General features: G+C 44.1%; 6 protein-coding genes across 6 annotated transcripts; all 6 read left to right on the top strand.

Moving 5' to 3' along the window:
• Window positions 1-11,344: 11,344 nt before the first annotated feature.
• On the top strand, window positions 11,345-13,364 carry LOC132707729 (zinc finger protein 33A-like). Its single transcript, XM_060679659.1, has 4 exons — window positions 11,345-11,396; window positions 11,457-11,559; window positions 11,619-11,686; window positions 13,123-13,364. Exons 1-4 carry the CDS (start codon window positions 11,345-11,347, stop codon window positions 13,362-13,364), a joined length of 465 nt encoding a protein of 154 aa, XP_060535642.1.
• Window positions 13,365-13,404: 40 nt separating this feature from the next.
• LOC132707728 (zinc finger protein 484-like) lies at window positions 13,405-14,805 on the top strand. The gene is made up of 4 exons (XM_060679658.1): window positions 13,405-13,562; window positions 13,634-13,869; window positions 14,084-14,299; window positions 14,567-14,805. Exons 1-4 carry the CDS (start codon window positions 13,405-13,407, stop codon window positions 14,803-14,805), a joined length of 849 nt encoding a protein of 282 aa, XP_060535641.1.
• Window positions 14,806-14,977: 172 nt separating this feature from the next.
• On the top strand, window positions 14,978-16,358 carry LOC132707727 (GDNF-inducible zinc finger protein 1-like). Its single transcript, XM_060679657.1, has 5 exons — window positions 14,978-15,025; window positions 15,103-15,106; window positions 15,359-15,604; window positions 15,881-16,045; window positions 16,144-16,358. The coding sequence occupies exons 1-5, from the start codon at window positions 14,978-14,980 to the stop codon at window positions 16,356-16,358; spliced, it is 678 nt and encodes a 225-aa protein (XP_060535640.1).
• Window positions 16,359-16,532: 174 nt separating this feature from the next.
• Window positions 16,533-17,274, top strand: LOC132707722 (homeobox protein Hox-B1-like). Its single transcript, XM_060679651.1, has 2 exons — window positions 16,533-16,605; window positions 16,883-17,274. The coding sequence occupies exons 1-2, from the start codon at window positions 16,533-16,535 to the stop codon at window positions 17,272-17,274; spliced, it is 465 nt and encodes a 154-aa protein (XP_060535634.1).
• Window positions 17,275-19,230: 1,956 nt separating this feature from the next.
• On the top strand, window positions 19,231-20,064 carry LOC132707038 (longitudinals lacking protein, isoforms F/I/K/T-like). The gene is made up of 2 exons (XM_060678678.1): window positions 19,231-19,346; window positions 19,404-20,064. The coding sequence occupies exon 2, from the start codon at window positions 19,448-19,450 to the stop codon at window positions 19,823-19,825; it is 378 nt and encodes a 125-aa protein (XP_060534661.1). The 5' UTR covers window positions 19,231-19,346; window positions 19,404-19,447; the 3' UTR covers window positions 19,826-20,064.
• Window positions 20,002-22,445, top strand: LOC132707721 (zinc finger protein 808-like). Its single transcript, XM_060679650.1, has 8 exons — window positions 20,002-20,011; window positions 20,073-20,227; window positions 20,398-20,476; window positions 20,726-20,900; window positions 20,945-21,107; window positions 21,597-21,759; window positions 21,944-22,156; window positions 22,207-22,445. The coding sequence occupies exons 1-8, from the start codon at window positions 20,002-20,004 to the stop codon at window positions 22,443-22,445; spliced, it is 1,197 nt and encodes a 398-aa protein (XP_060535633.1).
• Window positions 22,446-22,631: the final 186 nt, after the last annotated feature.

The raw sequence follows: 22,631 nt of genomic DNA, 5'->3' as shown, positions 1-22,631 counted from the left end.
TTGTATTTTTAGGTAACGCGATCGGCATCGGTCCTGTATTCCAAGGTGCTGACGGGTTCTTCCGATGCCTGAACTGCAGCAAGAGGTATACCTACAGGAGTAGCGCGATGCGGCACGTCAAGTACGAGTGCGGCAAAGCGCCCCAGTTCAAGTGTCCGTATTGTTCCAAGTGCTTCACGCAAAAGAGCAGCCTCAAATCTCACATCATCGCGCTGCACTTGCCCGAAGGACCTGCAATCATGAACTCGCCCATAGAAATCCTCAAAATGTAACCGCGACTCCGCTAGGGATACAATCTCAGGTACCACTTTTACGGATGTCTGCAATCTGCAACATCTTCGTTTAGGTGCGCCAGGAATTAGAATAATTTAGGGTTTTTAATTAGGTACTATTAATCAGCGCCAGTTATTTGATTTTATTTACCATTCAGCACCTTACTGATGTCATTTATCATCGCATATTTATAGTTGATTTTTGTTGTATCGATCTAGAATTAAGCCGACGGAACAAGGTCTGGAAATCAGGGTTGTCAGACCGTTAAAGCTTCGCCGTTGTAGTAACGAATAAATTTTTTTAGCGCAGCACTTTTGTTTTAGTTTACACGGGCTTTGTAAATACACTGTGCTCTGTCTCTGGTGAGGTGCTTCCTTCGCCACCACTTAGAGTTACTCTCGTTACCTTGTGGCCTGGTTTCAGATTTTTACTACGCGGACGGTTTCTTTTGGTGCAAGGTGTGCTTCAAAAAGTACAAGCACAGAAGGAACCTGCTGCGACATTCCAAGTACGAGTGCCAGGTACCGCCCCAGTTCAAATGCGAGTTTTGTAATAAGCGGTTCACGCAGAAAGGCACGCTGAAGTCGCACCTGGCGAAGCACTGGAAACACGCAAATTTAACTACGTTCGCCTTCTAAATGGTCGCCACATTCCGTTAACAGTTAACCGTCGCGGGTCTAATGTTAGTAACTTGGCGTTTAATCGTTAAATTGTTGCCACGCCAAAGTCTATAGTCTATACGTTGTTACTAGTGAAATATTTTTGTAAGTTTATACACGGCTGTTGGATTTATTAATAAATTTTATACGGGGACCTGGCTATTATATTTCGAACGCGATGGTACTACTCTTTCGGCTTGTATCCGCACGTGACGCACAATATTTGTAGGTTTCGAGAAGTTCCGCGACCGATATCGTTGCCTAGCCTGCAAAAAGGTCTACAAACACCAAACGTCGCTGAAGAAACACATGAAGTACGAGTGTAACAAGACCGGACAGTTCCAATGCGCGATCTGCTCGAGATGCTTCACGCAGAAAAAGAGCCTGCAGTATCACCTGCTGGCCATCCACAAGAGTTTTTAATCTACACGTCTTATTGGGTTTCGGTGGTTATAACGGTTATATAATAAACACATAACGAGTAAATGTTCTCCTCCTCTCCGACCCGGCGGTGGTGGTACTACCCGGAGTCAGCACTACACTAACCGTCGCTTTTTAGGTTTCGTTCTCTACGGGGGAGTCTTTATTTGCGCCGTGTGCAACAAGCAGTTCGCTTATAAGCGTAACTTGAGACACCACCAGAGGTACAAATGCAATAAACCACCACAGTTCCCGTGCCTCTATTGCCCGAAGAGGTTCACCTCAAATTTTTATTTGAAGATCCACGTCGGCCAGAAGCATCACATCTAGTCACTCTAACGGACCCCGACACCGCGTGCCTTACTCTGTCAACGACCGTAAACGATAACTTTAACCGGGAGTTCTTGTTTTATTCGACCCAGTTCGTTGTCAGGTGATTCCGTAACTGGCATTTTTCCCTTTTAAATTAATCCTGAACGCCATTGTTACGTTTATTGGACGGCCTCCTCGCCGGTCTGACTTAAATCCCTTACGCTTTTGTTACGTGTCCCGCGCAAAACGGCCGGGAATAATCGGATGTTATAATTCCGGACCTGTTTTTAGCAAGATCCGTTGCCGTCGGTGACGAAAAAAAATTCAAATGCATGAAATGCGACAAGTCGTACAAGCACAAGCCAAACTTGTACCGTCATTCGAAGTACGAGTGCGACGGTGTGCCAAGGTTCGTTTGCGAGATATGCGGCAAGGCTTACACCCAAAAGGTGACCCTCAAGCAGCACGTCGACTCTTTACATTTCACCGCGGTGTTTAAGTTCGACAACTTGTTCGACAAGTTCCCCAAGTACGGCAGTTTCCAGTGACGTCGGGCGATACCAAAAACGACATTGTTACAACTAGACACTACGGGCATTTGTATACCAATTTATATGTATGTACGGTTCATATTTTATGTTTATTTAGTTTTGAATTATATCGCTGTTAGATTTGAACGCGGACTTTTTTGTTAACGCGTCGTTTCGTGCTCCCCACATCGCAAGAAAAGGTAACTCGTCCCGTGTGTCTCGACGTTGTCCCCACTCGCTAACTCAACCCGTTTCAGGTCGCCCATACACCTGCCCGAAGTGCTTGAAGAGCTTCAAAGGGTTGGGTTCGCTGAATCGACACGTACGGTACTACTGCGGCAATAAGTCCGGAGTCGTTTCCGGTTACGTAAAGTACTCGACTGACAATTACGAGTGTCAGAAATGTCACCGCCGTTACAAACTGTACGCCACGATGAAGCGCCACCTGGTGTACGAGTGCGGTAAGGTGCCTTCGATACACTGCCCCGTGGTAAGTTGCGGGTACAGGGCCAAGATCAGGGACAGGATGAGGCAACACTGCAGGATGGTGCACAAGTTGACGTTATAGCCAAAGTTTCGGCCCGCAAAGTGTTGTTTTTATCGGTTGACGGGAGTAAAAGGACTATTATGCCGTTTGACGTTGTTTTATTTCGCGAAACTATATCCACAACTAGGAGAGGTGCGATTGTCATGCCGTTTATTAAAAAGTAAATTCCACTATTGCCTTAAAGCGCTGTTCATTTCTAGCTTACGCCTGTCCCGCGTGTCACCGGACGTACAAATACAAACGAAATCTTTACACCCATCAAAAATTTGAATGTTGCAAGGAGCCGCGATACGAATGCGCGCACTGCGGCAGAAGGTCCCACTACAAGGCAAGCCTCAAGAGACACTCGGAGAAATGCCGCAATTACTCCGTATCCCAATATTACAGTTACATCCGCTGAGTGTTATGCGTGGCGCAGGCGGGTAGGACGGGAGTTTTCATATTTGTCACGGATGCGAATTCTTCGTAATGAAATTGGTGGGTTTTTAGGAATCTTCGTGGATCAGTACCAGTGCACGGTGTGCAAGAAGGTGTACAAATACTCGCACTCACTAAGCCGACATTTGAAATACGAGTGCGGAAAGGCCCCGAGTTTCCAATGCTTCGTTGCCGGCTGCGGTTACAAGTCCAAGAGGAAGGACAACCTCAACGCGCACGTGAAATGTCTGCATTCCCGAGATCTGTACTTTTAAATTAATAAATCGTGTGCATGCCCCCCTGTATTGTTTTTTTTTCTAGCAGTGTACGCGTCATGGTTTTATTTATAGCCACCTCCTTGCCACCAATTTGTATTAACGCCGCTCTTTTTTCAGAGGGAATGCTCTTCATCCGCGAGAAGACCTATATTATAGATATAAACAAATTTCAGTTTTTCGCCTAGACACAAAGGACACCATAAATGAAGTTTCCTTTGTCCTCTATGGCCTATTTCGACGTTGACATCAAGATTACATAATTTCCCTTCAAAGTCAAGGTCGTTTAAGGACATTCTCCTTACGAGATTCCATTACAATAAGGTCATTTTAATTATAAGTTTTTTAATCAATTTAATGTTCACTTCGGTGCCATCTTTTTAACCATTGTATTGAGACGTTTTTTTTTATAAGTCGAAATAAATTGGTTTTGATCTACTTGAATGTTGACCTTTCAATAATACCCTTGCTGTTGAACTGTGTATCGTCTTGGTACTGTTTTGAAATTTGTTAATTGTAGGAAAGCGCCGGACGCGGGTAGTTAACAATCTGGAACTCGTGCAGGCGGCCGTAGATTTGGTCGACGGGGGCTTGTCCATCAGAAAAACCGCTCAAGTGCTTAATATCTCCAAAAGTACCGTCCATTCCGTGGTGCGCAAATACCGCAACGCGTGAAGTTACTACTCCCGATTTACTTTCGGGAAATGTTTAATTTTTGAGGTTATATATACGAATGTTGACGTTAAATTGAATAAAACTATATTTTGCTTGGCGGTTTCGTCTTGGCTCCCGTGTCGGTACTTCCGGCATCATCACGGCGCTCACAGATCAATTTTTTAGGTTTTTTCTTCTGCCGCAAGTGCGGCAAAAGCTACACCGTCAAGCGGTCGCTTTGGAGACACGAGAAGTACGAATGCGACCGCCTCGCCCCCTTCCCCTGCTTGTTCCCTTCGTGCAGCTACAGAACCACGCGTCGGTATCTCCTCTCAAACCACCTACGGATCAAGCATCACATCTTTTCTCACGTGTAAATTACATGGCTACCTAGCGGTACCGCTAGGTGTGAGACTGTACAGTATTTAACGGTTCCTATTTATATTTATTTGTGCGTAATAAACTCGGCGTATATTTCGAAAGGATATTTATATATGCTCGAGGTAGTACCGAGTAGGGTGTTAGACAGGCACACTTACACGTTCGATTGTAGTGTTCAAATGCGAGAAATGCGACAAGTCGTACTCTAATAAGAAGAGTCTGTACCACCACCTGAGATTATACTGCGGCAAGGAGCCTTCCAGGCGTTGTCCGCACCCTGATTGCACCTACAAGGCGTACATAGTTGCCCACCTCAAGCGCCACATGATGAAACACGAACTGGCCCATGAAACTGTACATTATTTTTGAAATGGGGTTATTAATAAACCATTTCTTTTGTCACTTGTGACTGCCCCCCTCTTTTCACTTTTCATTGGGTTGAACCTTTGGTTGTCAGCACTGACACGTTCGTTTGTAGTGTTCAAATGCGAGAGGTGCGGCAGGTCATATTCAAAAAAGAAGTGCCTGTATCACCACCAGCGATTGTACTGCGGCAAAGAGCCTTCTAGAAGTTGTCCGCACCCCAATTGCAACTACAAGGCATATATTGTTGCCAATCTTAAGCGGCACATTATGAAACACGAACTAACCGACGAGGCCGCGTAATTTTTGTAATGCGCATTGATTGATTAATAAACATTTTTTTGTGGATTTGGTCAGTAGTAGTTGTAGTTCGGTCCTACGATAGTACCATAGTTGAGTGGTTGCTTGCAGGTGGTAGACAATGATTCAGTAGAAATATTAAGATTGTCAAACTTCCATTTTCTTTATTTTGTTTTCAATTAAAATAAAATTAGGACAATTGAAGGTCGACAACCTTTTATTGAGCGTGTTGAAAATAGTAAATTTTGCTCCATTTGCAGCGTTCTTTTATTGCCCGAATTGCAATAGGAGGTACAAGTACAAGAAAAACATGACGTCACATTTGAGATACGAGTGCGGACAAGCGCCCAGATTTAAGTGCCCCGAAGTGGGTTGTGATTACATATCGAAAATCAAGGGGAACCTGAAATGCCACGTCTTTCTCAAGCACAACTCAGACTCGTTGCAAGCAGTTACCGAGTTTGTACCTACCGAACCGGGTTTGAAGGCAAACATGGGCATCATCAAGAACCGTCGCCACAAATAGTTTTCCACTAATAGTAGTTTGATGAGTCGTCTTACCAGTACCGTTGTTTGTTTTTGTGCCCATTATGATGCGTTATACTCAGGCTGTTGTATGCGTTTCAGCCAAGTTCCTCTGTGGCACTTGCGGGAAGGCGTACTCGTACAAGAGAGGGCTACTGCAGCACCAAATCTACCAGTGCGGAAAAGATCCGCAGTTCGTTTGTCCCCACACCACTTGCCTATACAAGAACCACTTGAAAACCAACGTGACGAAGCACATTAAGCTAGTACACCAAGGCGCCAAGCTTGACGTATTTGACAGGGAAGCCAGAGTCATACAAAGCTACCTGCAGAACAAAACTTCTGAATGAACGAATCAGTATTATTTTAAAAATAAACTTTTTTCATGTTTATTTTTTTTATTTTTACATACAAGACGTCTTTTGTGCTCGGTGAGACAGCGAGTGATACTCGGTTCGTTTTAGGCTGGAAGTATTTTGAGTGTCAAAATTGCGGAAAAAGTTACAGCACCTCCAAAGGACTGAGGCAGCACCAGCACGATTATTGCGGCAAGAAAGCGACACTCGCGTGTCCCGCGCAGTACTGTCTTCATAGAAGCAAAACCAAAGGGAACCTTCGAAAACACTGCCTTGCCAGACACCAAATGGTGTTCCGATAGTTGTTGAAATAAACAAATAAAAAAATCGTAGATTTTCGATATTCTCGGCCTGGATTGAACGATCTAAAACGCGTTAATTTTCAGCCCTCGTGTATTTGGTGACGGGCGAAGGCAGGTATGTCTGCGTGAAGTGCGGATCGTCCTACAAGAACAAGAAACATCTTAAGAGCCACGTCGAGTATGAGTGTGGTGTAGAGAGAAAGTTTGAGTGCCCCGGTTGCGGCAGGAGGTTCAAACACAGAAAACACTTGAATAGGCACGTCGTTACCAACGTGTGCAAGATGATCTAATTTCATTTTGTTGTTATTGTTTATTTGCGGAAATATATGAAACTTACTGCCGATTTTTTAAATTACAAACTGTCTATCGTGACCTGCGGCGTTATGCATCTCTGCGAGAAGGACTAATGCTTGTAGGGATTTATAGTAAGGTTAAGATGGGAAAGTAGGGCAATCGACTAGCATCGGATTTCGAATGCCGCGATCGGTTAACGCTGATTCCTTTCAGGCGGTTTGGTTTGCAAGAACTGCGGTCGTCTTTACAAGGCTAAAACGTCATTGAGCAGACACCTCAAGTACGAATGCGGAGTGGAACCAAAATTTAAATGTCAGCAGTGCCAATACGCCTCCAAGCAGAAGATAAACGCAGTGACGCATATGATGATCGTGCATCGTATCCGCAAATGCGATATCAAATTCGATTTGTAGCGTTAGGCTCATAGTGTCCCGATCCCACTTCTGAATAGTAAGTAGTAATGAACGGTGCGCGTTTTTAGGAGCGCACGTGCTGGTGCAGATGTCGCTGAAGCACAAGCGGCGGTGCCACGGCTGCTACCAGGGCATTGTCGCCGCGTTCGGCAGGGACGTCGCCCAAAAACGTACCCCGAGGGTTAACACCACTTGCAAGGGATGCGGCAAATATTACTGTAATAGTTGTTTCACCACTGTTCATTTTAAATAAATAGTTAGTTGTCGTAATGGTTTCTTTTTACGTTAAATTCGTAGGGTGCGGGCATGGAATTGCGGTTTTGATCTTTGCTGATTCTAATTCTGACGCGTTTTAGCGCTGTGGGGGTGTTTTAACTGCGACCGGAAGTATAAGCATAGGGAGTCGAGGAACAAGCACATGAGGTACGAATGCGGCGTCGAGAAACAGTTTAGATGTCCCCAATGTCCATACTCAGGCAAGCAGAAGGTGCACCTGGTGAGCCACATGGCTAGGATCCACAACATTATCGTCGGCAACGAGTATTTCAGATCTCTGAACGATTTGACTGTTAGAATCAAGAAGTAAAGTTAGGTAGTTGATAAATGTTTCGTGAATAAAAACCACACATTGGCCCGGTGTTTCGCTGGATTTGTAAATACCGATTGTACATAAAAGATGACGCAATAAAACCTTTCATATTAACTCTCTCTTCTTCGCACGCGTGTCCGATCGCCACGTGTTTCATCGGGGCTGTGTTTTAGAAACCTTCACCCTGGAGCAGATAAACGCGATGATGGGAACCCAGTGCTTGTACGCGTGCAAGGAGTGCGGCAGATCATATAAGAGGAAGAGCTCCCTCTACAATCACTCCAGATGGGAGTGCGGCAAAGAGCCCCAGTTCAAGTGCACATACTGCCCATACAAGGGAAAACAGAAGATCCATTTCATTATGCACGTTATGGCCAAACACAAGGAGCACAAGCAGGAGGTGTTGCTAAATACATACAATAAGTAGTAGCGTTTTGACAGTTCCGTGTCTCACTTTATGAAATTCCACAGCTTTCTCGGTTAATCCGTGGATATGTATCTCGATGGGCGTATTTTAGATGGAAATGGTGCTAGGACCGAATCATTGGATCTATTGAATGCGTGCCTTTATATATTTTGTCGTACTTTTTCTTGCGTACCTTATCATTAGTTATCGACAGTACAACTTTATAATATTTATATCCATTTTTTGTGGTTGGGTTACATATGGACCGGTGTTCGTAGGTTTATAGGTTATCGTTAGAGTATTGGAACAAATATTTATTTTTATATCAATTTATATATTTTATACTTTTACACAAATATATATCGATTTTATTATGGCAGCAGTTTCCGTTTTCCCCACGGTCCTTGTATATACTCGACTCTATCCGGTCTATATCCCGCTTCTAATTTCACCGCAACTCGCTCTAAGTGTCCCGTTTCTTCCAGAATGGCTCGAATTCGACAACATTTTGGTACCGCCGTCCTTCGACAACCTCCTCCTGAACCCTGCCAACGCCGTTCGGTGTCAAAAGAAGGAAAACGGCATCACGAGAAAACCGAAGCTTTTGACTGACGATTACGTCAGGCCTGGGTATAGCCACGACTCGCAGTTTGCGTGTAGACACTGCGGAAAACGATATCGATGGAAGTCCACCATGAGGCGGCACGAGCAGGTCGAGTGCGGTGGCAAAGAGCCCACATTTAAGTGTCCGCGGTGTCCCTACAGGGCGAAACAAAAGGGAAACTTGGGTGTGCACATCCGAAAACATCACTCCAACGAACAAAATTATGGTGATACGAAGGACAAGATGGTCCAGGGTGTTAATATCAACAACAACAACACCGAACAAATGTGATTCGGCGCAAGTTTTTAAACATTATTTTTTGGTATCTCGCGTTTGGCCAACGGTGTACCGAAAAGGTTCTAGTGGCAGGAAAAGTGCAATCTATAATTGCTGAAAGCAATTGAAATCTATGAAAAAAAAATGGTGCCTTCAGAAAGCAATAATTACTCTATATTTATTATAAATTATATGTATACAATTATTAAGAATTTATATATTTATATACAGGTGGTTCCCGCGACGACGGCACATGCGGGTACACACAAACTTCGGTTTTTCTTTTGTTTTATTTTGTTGTTGTTTGGTCCTCTGTCGGGGAAACAAAATCGATATAGGTTTAATCCTTCGATGTACGATGATTGTTTTTTCGGGTTTTGGTGAATTTATTGAATAAAATATTGGTTTGACTCGCAGGGTTTTGTTTCTTCCCTTTCACCGCAAATCAGGTCACCGCGTTCCATTTTGTTTTCGTTTTAGGCCAGTTTTGATATCGAAGTAGTGGATCTCACCGCGGTTCAGAGGGTTCCGATAGTCACGATTTTATTTATCTCTTCCGTGTGTCGCAGGTATTCTGTTTCGTGTTTCTCACCGTTGCTTTGGTTGTTGCAGGTTGTCGCATCCAATGTGAACGCTGCGGCAAGTCGTACAAAAACAAAAACTCCTTAAAGTGTCACTTAAGGTTCGATTGCGGCAAGGTCAACGCTTATACATGCCACGTATGCGCTTACAGCTCCAAACGGGTTCAGACCCTAAAGAGGCACCTTCAAACGCGTCATAACCTCTAAATTTGTTTTTTTTTCAATTCGAGAGTTTACCGCTTGTTCGAAATAAATTTAAACGAAATGGGAAAAAAATTGTTCTGCCTGAATAAGTATTTTTTTTCCGTATATTGTCAGTTAATTTTATTTTCATTTTCAGCGTTTTACTGTCCTGTCTGCTATCGAAAGTATAAGACCAAGCAGAGCCTGTATTACCACCGAAAGTACGAGTGCGGGAAAGAAAAGTCGTACAAGTGCGCGTATTGCGACCACTTTTGCAAGAGGAAGAACAACCTCAAAGCCCATTGCTACATCAAGCACCCGGAAATGAGGGACAGCACCACCCCGTTCTACATAAACCTGTTTAAGTGACGTTGAGATAGTAATAAAATTTTGTAGTAATCTCGTTGTTAATGGCGCCGTTATCAGCGCGGGTTCCAATTGACATCTGTCAATTCTAGCCTCGGTTCAGTGTCCCACCTGTGGCAAAACCTACAAGAACATGGATACGATGAAGGCTCACCGGCGTATGGACTGTACAAGCGTTTTATTCTCCTGTCATCTCTGCAACCATGTTACCAAGAGGAGATATAACTTTAAGAAACATCTGTTATGCGTCCACGATGTCCAAGGAGTCTGAACTGGGGTTTTCAACTTCGGGAAAGTTGCTAATTTGATTTGATTTTTTGTTTATTTAAGCGGAACGATATCGTGGTTTAATATTGAACGGTCGTCTATAAGTGAATTGTGTACAAATAAAACGTAATCATATTGCTCTTTAGTTAAGGGTAATATAAGTTTGCTATAGATTCAGAAGACGATGATTGCTACCGAAGTAACCCCTAACGACGGAAAGCATAGTGGAGAGGCAAGTAAATGTTTGCATGGCGTCGTCTCCAATCTTGCATCCACCTGGAAACTAACTAGTTTGCTTGTTTTAGGCGCAAATAAGCTGGCTTGCCCCAACTGCTTCCGGTACTACAGTCAGGGTTGTTCCCTGAACCGCCATTTAAAGTACGAGTGCGGGGTGAGCCGCTCCTTTACCTGTCCCCACTGCCCTTATACCGCCAGCAGGAAATTCACTCTGAAACAACACGTGTACAATAAACACAGCGTTTGAATGTCGAATTCAATTTTATTTCAATCCTCTTTCGAGTATATTATTTTGTTATGCGTTTTTGCAACATGCATCTTGAGTAGGTATATCAGCATTTACGGTGATACCGAGCTTTCTCCCTCAAGCGTTTTGTTGTTTTAGGTAACAGGGTGTTCCCGTGTTCCAGATGCGGAAAACCTTACAAATCGAAGAAGGCGATGCACACCCACCGCAAGTTCTCGTGCGAGAACAAACGGTCGTTCTTCTGCAGTCTATGCGACGCCGCTTACTTTTACAGTCACCACCTTAAACGCCACATGCGCCATCAGCATTCGCAAATTATGGCAGCATACGCTCCTGCCGCCATTTAAGAGTGTTGCATGTTGGTCCTCTATCTTAGTTGTACCAAAACAAACAATTCGGCTTTATTTTGTTCTACTTAAGATCTCATAGTTTCTAAGTGTGTTCAATCAGTTACCGATTGTATCTAGTCCGATATTTTTTACGCAATCGCGTTTGTATAAACGAAAGATTACCTCTTGTAGCTTGTAAAAATGTACTAATAAATTGTGAACTCGAAATTGTTGAGCGATGAATCAGCGACATCCTCTGTATATAGCGACCAATGTCGTTTCTGCTTTTGGTTGGGTTGATGGTGATGCTGCGGGCTTATCGAAACATTCTCGGTATCGTTTTGTTTTAGGCATTCCCATGTTGAGGCGCCCCAAAGGCAGAGGTAACCATAGATGTCGTTGTGGCAGAACCTACTACGAGAAAAAGAACCTGGTGCGCCACCAGAGACTGAAGTGCGAAATTCCCTTTCAGGATATCCAGGAATACGGGGAGTATCCTTTCTTTGTGGTAGAGGACGATACTCGAACGAACAAGATCTTTTGATCAAGTACAAACTAGCCGACCTTTCGAGACACCAAAGTGCCTTTGTATATCCAAAGGGAAGAGTTTTAAAAAATATATTTATATACAGAGTGTTATTTATTGAATAGTATTTACCGGTACTTAATTTTATACACTATATATTTGGTTAGTATTTGGTGCTGGCCTAGTGCAATTATTTATAACTTAATGGATGAAATTATTGTTTTTGAGGGTGCGGGGATGATGCAATTTCTTGTGTTTTTAGTCACGTTATCGATTTGTTAGTACAAATAAAAGCTAGTTTGTCCGAAATCTTTACTGGATTATAAGTCCTATATCCAGGCCTTTCTTTAATTTTTAATGTTACCTTTCATATTTATTGTTCCTTTGGAAACTTCTATTTCCATCTTTATTCTCGGTGGTGGCGTTTCTCTCCCTATGCACGGTTTAAATCCGTCACATTTTAGGGATGACCATCCTGTCCAAAGTGTGTTGCGTCACTTGTGGCAAGCGTTTTAAGAACAGCAACAGCTTAAGGGCGCATACATCTTTGGATTGCATGAAGAATGTACGTTTTTCTTGCAATTCCTGCGACTTCACGACCAAGAGGCGATTCAACATGAAGATGCACTACGCTTCGAAACATGGGCTTCGAATAGAATCGCGAGAGATTAGCAAACCTTGACATGTACAAATACTTTATAAGAGAAATATATTTACTTTACTAGTTCGTGTGTTCAACGGTTCCTCCCTCTTAAGTATGTAACGCTAGTTATTTTTCAGTGCCATCTGAATATTCCTGTATGAAATGCGGGAAGAGTTACAGGCACCATTCCTCCTTGTACAAACACAGGCGGTTTGAGTGCGAAAATCAAAGGAATTTTCGCTGCACGGAGTGTCCGAAATCGTTTAAGAGAAAAGACCATCTCAACAAACACCTGATGTGGGTCCACAATGTTATACACTAAATATACTGTTGTGCTCACATTAAATATCCACCGGCAAGTTTTTCTTTTTTCCTACATAAAGTGTTTTTTGCTTTTCGGTTTTTGTTTGGCTCCGATTCCGGTGCTAAGTTGTGCTTTTTTAGGTTTCTATCAGTGTCTGACCTGTCCGAAGACATACAAGACTTATTCCAGCTGCTGGAGACACGCTACCTACGAATGCGGCAACAAGAAATCCTTCCAATGTCTCTATTGTCCCAAACGCGTCACTCAGAAGTACGCTATGAAGAAACACGTTCGGAATAGCCATTCGGAGAAGTGGGAAGAATTCGAGTACATTTACAGGACGTCGTACTACAAAAAACTTATCAAATTCACATAACGTTAGTGTATCTTAGTTTGTTCAATAAATATTTTCTTACCCGGTCTTACCTGTGGTCATTTTAATTGATTTTCTTTTAATATTCTTAAAACATGATGCCGATGTTCAGAATGATGTTTAATTTCACACTGAGCGAACGTGTGATTAATTTGTCAATCGGGTTGCAGTGCGGTCGTCTTGGTGGTGCGAGCAGTGCGGCAAGTGTTACAAGAACAAATCGACTCTTTACCGACACAAAAAACACGAGTGTAACCAAAGCCCGTACCAATGCTTTTACTGTTCGACGCACTACCGTCAAAAATACGACCTGAAGATGCATGTGTATAGAAAACATCCGGAATATGCCGAAGAGTTTGACAACGTCTACAAAGACCTGCACATCTTCAAAACACCAGCCGCGATCTTATAATCGTGCGGTCGGAATTTTGACATTCGATTTTGTTCTAGGGATGCTTCATTGCGGGCAGTGTTCCAGACTGTACAGCACCAAGAGAGCGTTAAATTTTCACGTCCATAACGAGTGCCGAAAAGGCAAGGACTACGGATGCCTATTTTGCACGTACAAAGGGAAACGTGCCTACCACGTGAAAAGCCACTGCAAAAATAGGCATCCAAACTATTACGATGACAAGGTCAAATGCTATTACTACTCGCCCAAATAAATATAGAATAAAGCAGGTCGCTGCATCTGACAGTGTTTGATTGCGGTAGAAATTTGCGCGGTTGCGGGTCCGGATCGACGAGCGATGTTGATTTTCCTACCGTTTTAGGCGAGCCGAGGCTAACTTGCAAAAAATGCGGAAAAACTTACAAGAATAGGAGCACGCTGCTTTATCACATCAAGTACGACTGCACTACCGAGAAAACCGTCAAGTGCGCATTCTGCGAACAAACGTTCAAAAGAGCTTACGACTGTAAAATCCACTGCAGAGCGAAGCATCCGGATCAGTATAAAACTGCGAATGTCCATTATCGAAAGTTGTGAGATTTTTGCGGCTTAAAAATCGGACGCCAATATATGTCATTTCGAGTAACATTTGTCTTAATCTATCCATAAAGAGGACGAGTGGTTGTATTCTTAGAAGACGCTTCTCATCTTGACCTGTGTTTAATCGAGTCACCTTTCAGTTGAGAAACCAGCTGTGCCATACAAACCTCCGGCTTATCCCAAGGAACCCACCAAATGGCACTGCTCCTCCTGCAACCTATATTTCTTCACGCGGAACCAGCGGAGAACTCACATGAAATTTAACTGCATCCAGACTGTGTGTCCGCTGTGTTGCCAGAGGTTTAAGTGGAAAAAAGCTCTAGACGAGCATGTCCGCGTCGAGCACTTCGAACAAAGCAAATAGTTTTACCTCGAACTTGATTTTGTCTTCCGATTGTATAGATGTCTGTGGAGGCCCTTCGCTTCCCCGTCCTGCCATTAATAAAACATTAAAACGATCCCTTGCTTTTATTACACACCTTCGGCGCCTTAGGCTTCACAACCTAACCGGTCACGATCGCCACTTTGTAATATTATAGCACCGTCTTCTGTACATATTTATTTTGCTTCTTCACTTTTTTATTTCGCTTTTTTTGTTACTTATTTTCGTGCAATCCCCGCAGGTTTTGTTATGTACGCGCCCCGGCATTACATGTGCCCCAACTGTCACAAAATCTACGCCAAAAAATCAACGATGGTGCGTCACATGAAGTACGAGTGCGGTAAACTACCGAGGTTCGGATGCGCGATGTGCGGCTACAGGGGTTACCAAAAAACTCACGTGGAGCGCCACCTATCTAGGAAGCACGACGTCCTGTTGAAACCGGACATCAATAAGAACATCGTTATATTCAGCATATGACCGTTACTGGTTCTCGTACGTTTTGTTTTTATTTTTTGCGTTACTATGACTTTCCGCGCGCGAGTGAGTGACCGACGTATTTTCATCTTCTTTTTACAAATCCTCACTAATAAAAAATAAATTTTAAGCGTAGAATTTAGTGTACCTATTGATATATCTTCCATAGAGTAATATGGCGTTGCACGCGGCCGTTAGTGCCTTAGATCAGCGGGAATATTGGGTTAGTTTTTTATATAAACATATAAAGAAATTGTTTTAATTTTAGAAGATTTACGCACATTTATTCGAATATCGTAGAGTGGTATTTTTTATATGCGCCTGTTATTGTTGATTCACTCCGAGAATACTGTTGAGTTTTATTATTGCCAGTGTTGTTGAATATATTAAATATTTATTACATCTTTACGTTATTTCCCCTACCAGGATCCTGCATCCCTTTGCTTTGCTTCGCTTTTGTTGCTTGCAGAATATATAAACGGGCTACGGCGAGGCTCGTTGTTTGGGATATACGTAACGTTTTTCTTTTCGTTGTATTACGAAGTTCTTTTTCCAGATGCCTACCCGACTCTGACGTTGTCGACCGTCAACGACAATGCCGTCGACGAGATTATTTTGCGAGACCACGCCGACTACACCAAAACGGTCTGGAAGTTCAATAATAACAACAATGTCGTTCGCGAGATAAGGGAGTTCGTGTGCCACACGTGCGATAAAAAGTACTGTAGTTCGGGCGCGCTGCAGCGCCACCTGCGATTCGAGTGTCGGATTGATTCAAAGTACAAGTGCCCGCTGGCTGATTGCAAGTACAAGGCGAAACACGTAACGAACGTAATAAAACACGTTACCGCCATGCACGAGGAATACGACATGACTGAGTTTAGGGAACAATTCTCCTGAACGTCCGAAGCAATCTCTCGTTTGTTCATCTCGTTATACTGGGTGCCATTTTTTTGGGTTATTTCGTTTGCCAAAGTTTATATTCCAAATAAAATATATTATACAGTTCGTTGCATATAGTGTTTCCGACTCTCCCCACGAGATATCGTTGCATATATTTGAAACTTCGCCATTTTAGATTACAAATGCTTCGTGTGCGGAAAAACTTACAAGGTGCAGAGGTCGCTGTGGCGTCACCTAAAGTACGAATGCCAAAAAGAACCGGCATTCAACTGTCCGTACTGCAGCTACAGGGCGAAACACAAATCAAGCGTGGTCAAGCACGCTGTCTGCGTCCATGGAGGCTTGACCGACAACCTCAATTTCTTTTAACTTATAAACGTAGTCTAACCGATCCTCTCGTAAATGTTCTGTCATTGTTATAAACAAACTTTTTTTTAGGGTGTACGGCGAGGCATTTTTGTCCGAGATGCGGTAAATCTTACACCCTTGTGAAAAACCTGAAGCGCCACTTGTCGGTGGAGTGCCAAAAGGAGAAACGCTTTAAGTGCCGGTTCTGCTCCAACTCGTACTACTATCGCACAGACCTGAGAAACCACTTGCACAGGGTGCACGACGTCATTGTCAGATTCGATGCCGGCGCGGTCTACCTGTAGTTTTGTTGATTACTGTCCGAAATATACCTTTGACGCTTGGGCATCGAGTTTAAATGTCGAACCAGCGGGTGATGGGGAGCTCTCAACATCTCTCCGGGGTGTTTTTTTTTCAATTCGGTTTGTTTTGCAGATAGCCTAAGATTTCGTTGCGTCAATTGTCCGAAGAGTTACACGATGATGTGCAACTTAAAAAGGCACCTAAGAACGGAATGCGGCAAGGAAAAGAAACACTCCTGCTCTTTCTGCGGCAAGCGGTTTTTCTACTTGTCGGACCTCAATAAACATCTCATACGTCACACGCGATTTTAGCCTTTAATAAACATTCTCACGATAATATTGTTTTGCGTTCCCCGCATCCCCATGATTTTTGCTTACTTTGTGGAGATTTCAAAAGCTGGGTGGTCGGTAACGATCCACTGGGATATTATTCCGTGCTAAAGGGTTTAATTGTAACGCATATACCGGAATTTCCGTGTTTGCGCACTCAGTAGGCGCGACGCGCATACTAACCGTCGATTTTTTAGGCATGAGGAGACGGCAGAATTACACACCGAATCAGATCTCGCTCCTCGAGAAGGAGTTTCAGGAAAACGCGTACCTGGACTCCTTCCGACGGGCGGCGATATCCCGCAAGCTGGGTCTGTCCCAGAAACAGATCAAAATCTGGTTCCAGAACCGGCGCATGAAGGAGAAACATTCTAAAAGGCTAAACGAGGCGGATCACAACACTAACTCCTCCAGTTCGCAACCGGAAGGACCTCTCAATTTGTCCAATAGCGCAACGAGTTCCAGCCAGAGCGTTAAACCGGAACTACTCCCTGCGGATATCACCAGTCAGATGCAGGCGCTCATCGCGAATCTCGCTCATCCCTCCCTGATCAACCCCCTCAACCACTTGCCGCATAATTTTCCGTAAAACTTTTGTGTGTGTATATAGCTTGCCAGTAATCATGTATGTAGGTGGTCTATGGTGGTTCGGCGGCAGTTTAGGCCGAAATTGCTTCCGAACCGTCACGGAATATCTACTAATTCCGTTTTGCGCAAGTAGTACGTGTATGTGTATTGCTATTTATCGTTTAGGAAACGTTCATCTATAATATTAGACGCGTGCTGAAATTGATAGTGTTTGATTGGTCCTTCCCATTGACTCGCTCCACGCCTCCAATCCAAGGCCCGTGTTAACGTGGCTCCTATTTCAGCGGAGGAAGCGGCCGCGATCATCAGACAGCTTTTACAGCAACACAGGGTTCGGGCGGGAGTGTTGTCGCAGAGGAAATTCGAGTGTCCTCGGTGCCACAAAATGTACAAACACAAACACATTATGAGGCGACATTTTGAGTTCGAGTGCGGAGTCGAGCCGAAGTTCCAGTGCTCGATTTGCGGGTACAGGTGCAAGAGGAAATACGACATGACGACGCACGTTCGCTCGAAACATGTCGAGGAGGTGGCTGCAGACTTGGAGTGACTGTTTTACCCTGTATATTGATTAAATGACTCACATGAACGGGTGTTTCATTGGTTTCATTTATTTTATTGTTTTTATTTTCAGTTTTTTTAGTTTGCAGCTTTTTAGTTTGTGTAGATGTTGTGAGTATCGCTTCTCCGTTCTGTTTCGAGACTCGCTGGTAAACTGGCCGGGGTGTTGTAGGTTGCTTGACGTTTTTCGCCAAGGACTTCGACGAGTACATGGAACTGCGCGTTTACAACCACGAGAAAATCAGGTACGGTTGTGCCAAGTGCAACAAAACGTACCAGCAAAAGAAGACGCTCGGCAGACATCTGCGGTTCGATTGCGGCCAGCAGCCCGCCTTCACGTGCCAGATGTGCTCCAAGTCGTTCAAGCACGGCTACATTTTGCTAAAGCACATGCGCAACATCCATAAGATTCATATTCAGAAGCTGCGCCACAGGCAGCCGCCGAACGTTACCAAATAGTCCAACCGGAACCGTTCTAGTCAATATAAGGTATTTTAAGGTTAATACTCATCGGGGGCCGCGATTCCCTTCTCACCCCTCTAAATCTACAATGTTTCTTTTAGTCGGCTACCTAGCGTACCACATAATTCTAGTCTTGTCACTGAAGCAGTGCCAGTGTAACGTATAAAGTATTTATTTATATTTATATATTTATTTGTTCGTTCGTTAAGACTGAATCAGGGATCTCATTTTTTACACATTCCCGTTTTTTTTTAAGTTTTGTTCGAAGCGAGTGTGTGAGTGTACGTGTTGTGAGTTAAACCGTTCTAGATTTCCCACCAGAGATTTTATTTCACGCTTGGATACTCCGCGGCGTATCCGCCAGAATGTAAATAATTTCGCCGTTTATTTAGATACTGTATGTCTTATTTATGTAATAAAGCTCTTCGAAGCAACAAAGTGGTTTGCCTTCGCCCACCACCCACGTCCGATCCCGTCGACTGAGTATTTAACCTTACAGGATTAAAATGCGAATGCGGAAGAGAATTAAAGAACCTCCGACAAGCGAAGCTCCATCGGATGAAGGGGTGCGGAAACCCTCTGACGTTTTATTGCCCCTACGACGAGTGCGGATACAAGTTCACCGAGGCTATATTTTTGGGCTTCCACTTGCGCGGGTTTCACTCAAAGTGTGCCCCCCCTCCCCCCATTTAGCTTAATAAGAAAAGTCGCCATTTGATTTTAACACTTCGAATTGTAGGTCCGAGCCCGAGAATGCACGAATGCGTGGACTGTCACAAGACTTATTGCCACGCGAGTTCGCTGTACAACCACAGACGGTACAGCTGCGGCAAGCAGCCTATGTTTTTTTGTCCCGTGTGCGAGCACTCTGGCAACTACAGCCAGAACATGCAGACACATATGAAAGTGCGCCACAAGGTGCTAGTCAGCAGGCGTGAAATCTTCGAGAAATACCAGATCAAACCTTTTTGGTTGTAAAAATATAAAAGCGAACTGTAAACTGCCTTTTTCTCCGTCCTTAGATCCTAATCCGGTAGCGAAGTAGTTGAAGTAATTATTGAACACTCCTTCCCCCTGAAAGATCACGTCGTAACCGTCAAATTTTAGATGTCGATTCGGCGTGGACGCAGCTGAAGAAGCAACTGCTCACCATGCCCATTAAGGTCGAACTCCAAGAGCGACCGACCGAGGAGTTTTTGTCGTCGCTCTTGCTCACTTCGAATTGCGGCAAGCCCGCGAAGAAGAAGCCGAACCGTATCAAGGGCAATTTCCTGTGCACCAACTGCAACCGGAATTACATCAGGAAAGATTCGCTGCAACGTCACGTCACCTATGAGTGCGGCAAGGAGCCTCAGTTCCCCTGCCCTTTCTGTCCGCAAAAGTGTAAGCGGAGAACGCACCAGATCAGACACATTAAGAGACAACACCCTGACCAGATTGGGTTACTGGCCGAGAATAATCCCCATGCCAGTTGCATCCAGGCGGAGATAGTGTCCGGTGTCGAGCTGGACGCGAAGCACTCCCTCTGAGTCCCTTCGGTATTTTGTTTTTTAAGTGTTCGATAATTCACCCAAGTGCCTGAAACATCACGATTTTTTCTCTGTTTATTCGTTTCCCCTTGTCAGAATGTAGACTGAATGTGGATCTCGACCATCGCCTATGTTTAGGTTTTCGAATATTTTAAAATAAAATTTTGTCGTAAAATATGTGCGTTCGTTTTTAATATCACGTCCCGCCTCCGTTCGCCTGGTAAATATTAAGCGTGTGCGTTTTTAGCGAGGAAAAGGTACGTGTGCAACGTCTGCGGCAAGAAATATAATCACCAGCCGAACTTGAGCCGCCACAAAAACTTGGAGTGCCAAAAACCGAAATCGCGCCTCTGTCCCTTCTGCCCTTACGCATGCTACCACAAGTTCCAGCTCAAGGGCCACGTAATATCGCAGCATCCAGACCGGTACCACTTATTCTTCTAAAACCCTTGCTTGTTGAACAATTAAAGATCCAAAGTTTAACCGTTCGTTTTTTTTTTATCTCAGTCCTCATGCTTTTAAACTCTGAGCGATAGTAAATAGTTACGCTTTCAGGATTCACTTGTCAGCAGTGTTCCAAGTCGTACCGCCGATGGGACTCCTTGAGACGTCACATAAGGGTCGAGTGCTGCAAAAAGGGCCAGTTCGAATGTAACCATTGCTGCAGACTATTCAAGTACAAGTTTACGCTAAGCCTACACATGACAAAATGTCCCATGAAAGTGTCGTCGCATGGGATCTAGCGAAGATATCTTCATTCGGGAACGTCGTCGTCTTCAATTGTTATGGTCTTTGTCTTTGAGATTGTGTAATACCGAGCTGGATCTTTTTTTAATTAAATTAAAAGTCACTTTGTCGTTTACGTGATAATTTTTAATTAACATGGGCACATTATTGCAGGCCACAAGCCCTTTCAGTGCAACGGCTGCGACAGATTCTACAAATACAAGCGAAATATTCTGGAACATATAAAACACGAGTGCGGCAAATCTCGTCGCTTCAGTTGCCCGTATTGTCCGCACAAGTCCCATCGCAAGTTCAACCTCAACCTGCATATCAGGACCGTGCACAAAGTGTTCGAAACGATGTAACGTCGTGATTTTTAGGTCCTCGGTTCAGCTGTCCCTCGTGTTTCAAAATCTACAAAACGAGGAACTCGCTGAACGTGCACAAGTCCAGGGACTGCGCGAATTCTAAGAGGTTCCGGTGTAACACCTGCGCCAAAGTGCTGAAGCGGAAAGAGGCTATGAAATATCACATCAGCGGCAGTCCCGGTTGTCAGGTTGTCGACAACTTGTGCGACAATTTTGAAGTCCTCTCTAAAAACTTTAAATAGTTGTGATGTTCCACGATTTGTACAACAATTTGGATCGTTTTGAATTGTAGTTAAATATAAACTTCCTTTCTGCCAAATCCCACTTGTGATATCAGAAAACTATGAGCACGAGACCGTGACAATCGTAAACTACCAAGTTATGAGCGTACGCGTCTTTTATTTATTGACATTCGGATTGTAGAGTACTCTTTCGTCGACGACAAAATACAGTGCTCTCGTTGCCTGAAAACGTACAAAAACTTGGGCACTTTTCGCACGCATAGGAGTCAGGACTGCATGAAACTCAAGAAGCACGTTTGCGACTTGTGCGGGTACGGATCGCGAAGGAAATACGACCTCAAAATTCACTACCTATTAAACCACGGACTAAATAAATAAAATCTCTTAAAACTTCCGCGTTTCATTTCATTCCGTTTACTGCGACGCGCTTTATAGACTGCAGCTAGCCATGTTGTAGGAGAATTTTCTTGCAACGACTGCGGCAAGAGGTATAAGCACAGAGCGTCGCTCTACAATCACTCCAGGTTTGAGTGTGGGCAAGCTAAGAACGTCGCCTGTCCCGTGGAGACGTGCTCCTATAAAACGAAGCGGAAAGGGAGTTTGAAAATTCACCTAATGTCAGTTCACATGATCCGACAGTCCAGAGGCAGACCGGGACGGAAACCTCTCCTCTAAAATATATCCATTTTCTGTGGTGTCTACCGGGGGGGCTTTGCACTAACCTCCACTAACCTTCGTCGCGTTTATAGGACTTCGCGGTCCTAATGCTTCGTTAATTGTAGGCGAGTCGATCCACTGCAACCTGTGCGGGGCCGTGTTCCGCCATCTGGCCTCTTTGAAATACCACGTGACTAACAACGTCTGCACCAAGCCCAAGAAGGACGAGGCAGCTAAAATCCTCAAGTGCAACGCGTGCGGCAAAGTATTCAAGGGATGGACCGCCATGGACTACCACGTGAGGAGGAGAGTCTGCGAGCAACCGAAGATCCAAACAGGTAACTATGTTTACTCGGTGACGGCTCCTATTAAGCCTGTTGTTATTCAGGACCGCCTTACATCTGCATGTGGTGTAAGCATGCGTTCAATATTAAGCAAACCTGGTACGTGCACTTGAAACGTCAAGCTTGCAGACGTTTCCCTCAGAAGTACGGCCTCAAATCGGCTCAAAATTTCGGCATGTGTGTCCCATTGGAGTACCAGCCGATCGTGGAGCTGAAACAAGAGAGCGACCCGCTCAGCATTCAACCCTCGGACGCCGAGACCCACGAACAAATGCACCAATAACTTTACTCGTAGTTTATTTGTATTAGGGAGGTATTATCAATAAAGAGCAATACATTTTTATCGGGGATTTCATTATCAACCTTGCTATACCTTGCAATCCTGTATCTCTTGCACGATTCTAACTTTGACCGTGTTTTAGTTTTGCCCACCGAAGACGGGAGATTCTTCTGCAGAAAGTGCGGCAAG

This window comes from Cylas formicarius, unplaced genomic scaffold (genome assembly GCF_029955315.1).
Source record: "Cylas formicarius isolate icCylForm1 unplaced genomic scaffold, icCylForm1.1 PGA_scaffold_9__14_contigs__length_23061073, whole genome shotgun sequence".
In the NCBI taxonomy this organism is placed as follows: Eukaryota; Metazoa; Arthropoda; class Insecta; order Coleoptera; family Brentidae; genus Cylas; species Cylas formicarius.
The sequence above is the reverse complement of the archived record's forward strand: the minus strand, read 5'-3'. Positions and strand labels throughout refer to the sequence as shown.

Coding starts and splice junctions, on each gene's coding strand:
- LOC132707729 (XM_060679659.1), top strand. CDS start 11,345: ATGAATCAGCGACATCCTCTGTATATAGCGACCAATGTCGTTTCTGCT. Junction 11,560..11,618: donor GTGCGCCACCAGAGACTGAA/GTGCGAAATTCC, acceptor TCTTTGTGGTAG/AGGACGATACTCGAACGAAC. Junction 11,687..13,122: donor CGACCTTTCGAGACACCAAA/GTGCCTTTGTAT, acceptor ATCGGGTTGCAG/TGCGGTCGTCTTGGTGGTGC.
- LOC132707728 (XM_060679658.1), top strand. CDS start 13,405: ATGCTTCATTGCGGGCAGTGTTCCAGACTGTACAGCACCAAGAGAGCG. Junction 13,870..14,083: donor GTTCAAAAGAGCTTACGACT/GTAAAATCCACT, acceptor GTCACCTTTCAG/TTGAGAAACCAGCTGTGCCA. Junction 14,300..14,566: donor CGTCGAGCACTTCGAACAAA/GCAAATAGTTTT, acceptor CAATCCCCGCAG/GTTTTGTTATGTACGCGCCC.
- LOC132707727 (XM_060679657.1), top strand. CDS start 14,978: ATGGCGTTGCACGCGGCCGTTAGTGCCTTAGATCAGCGGGAATATTGG. Junction 15,605..15,880: donor CAAGTGCCCGCTGGCTGATT/GCAAGTACAAGG, acceptor TCGCCATTTTAG/ATTACAAATGCTTCGTGTGC. Junction 16,046..16,143: donor CGCTGTCTGCGTCCATGGAG/GCTTGACCGACA, acceptor ACTTTTTTTTAG/GGTGTACGGCGAGGCATTTT.
- LOC132707722 (XM_060679651.1), top strand. CDS start 16,533: ATGATGTGCAACTTAAAAAGGCACCTAAGAACGGAATGCGGCAAGGAA. Junction 16,606..16,882: donor ACACTCCTGCTCTTTCTGCG/GCAAGCGGTTTT, acceptor TCGATTTTTTAG/GCATGAGGAGACGGCAGAAT.
- LOC132707038 (XM_060678678.1), top strand. CDS start 19,448: ATGCCCATTAAGGTCGAACTCCAAGAGCGACCGACCGAGGAGTTTTTG.
- LOC132707721 (XM_060679650.1), top strand. Junction 21,108..21,596: donor GCGGCAGTCCCGGTTGTCAG/GTTGTCGACAAC, acceptor CGCGCTTTATAG/ACTGCAGCTAGCCATGTTGT. Junction 22,157..22,206: donor GCAACCGAAGATCCAAACAG/GTAACTATGTTT, acceptor GTTGTTATTCAG/GACCGCCTTACATCTGCATG.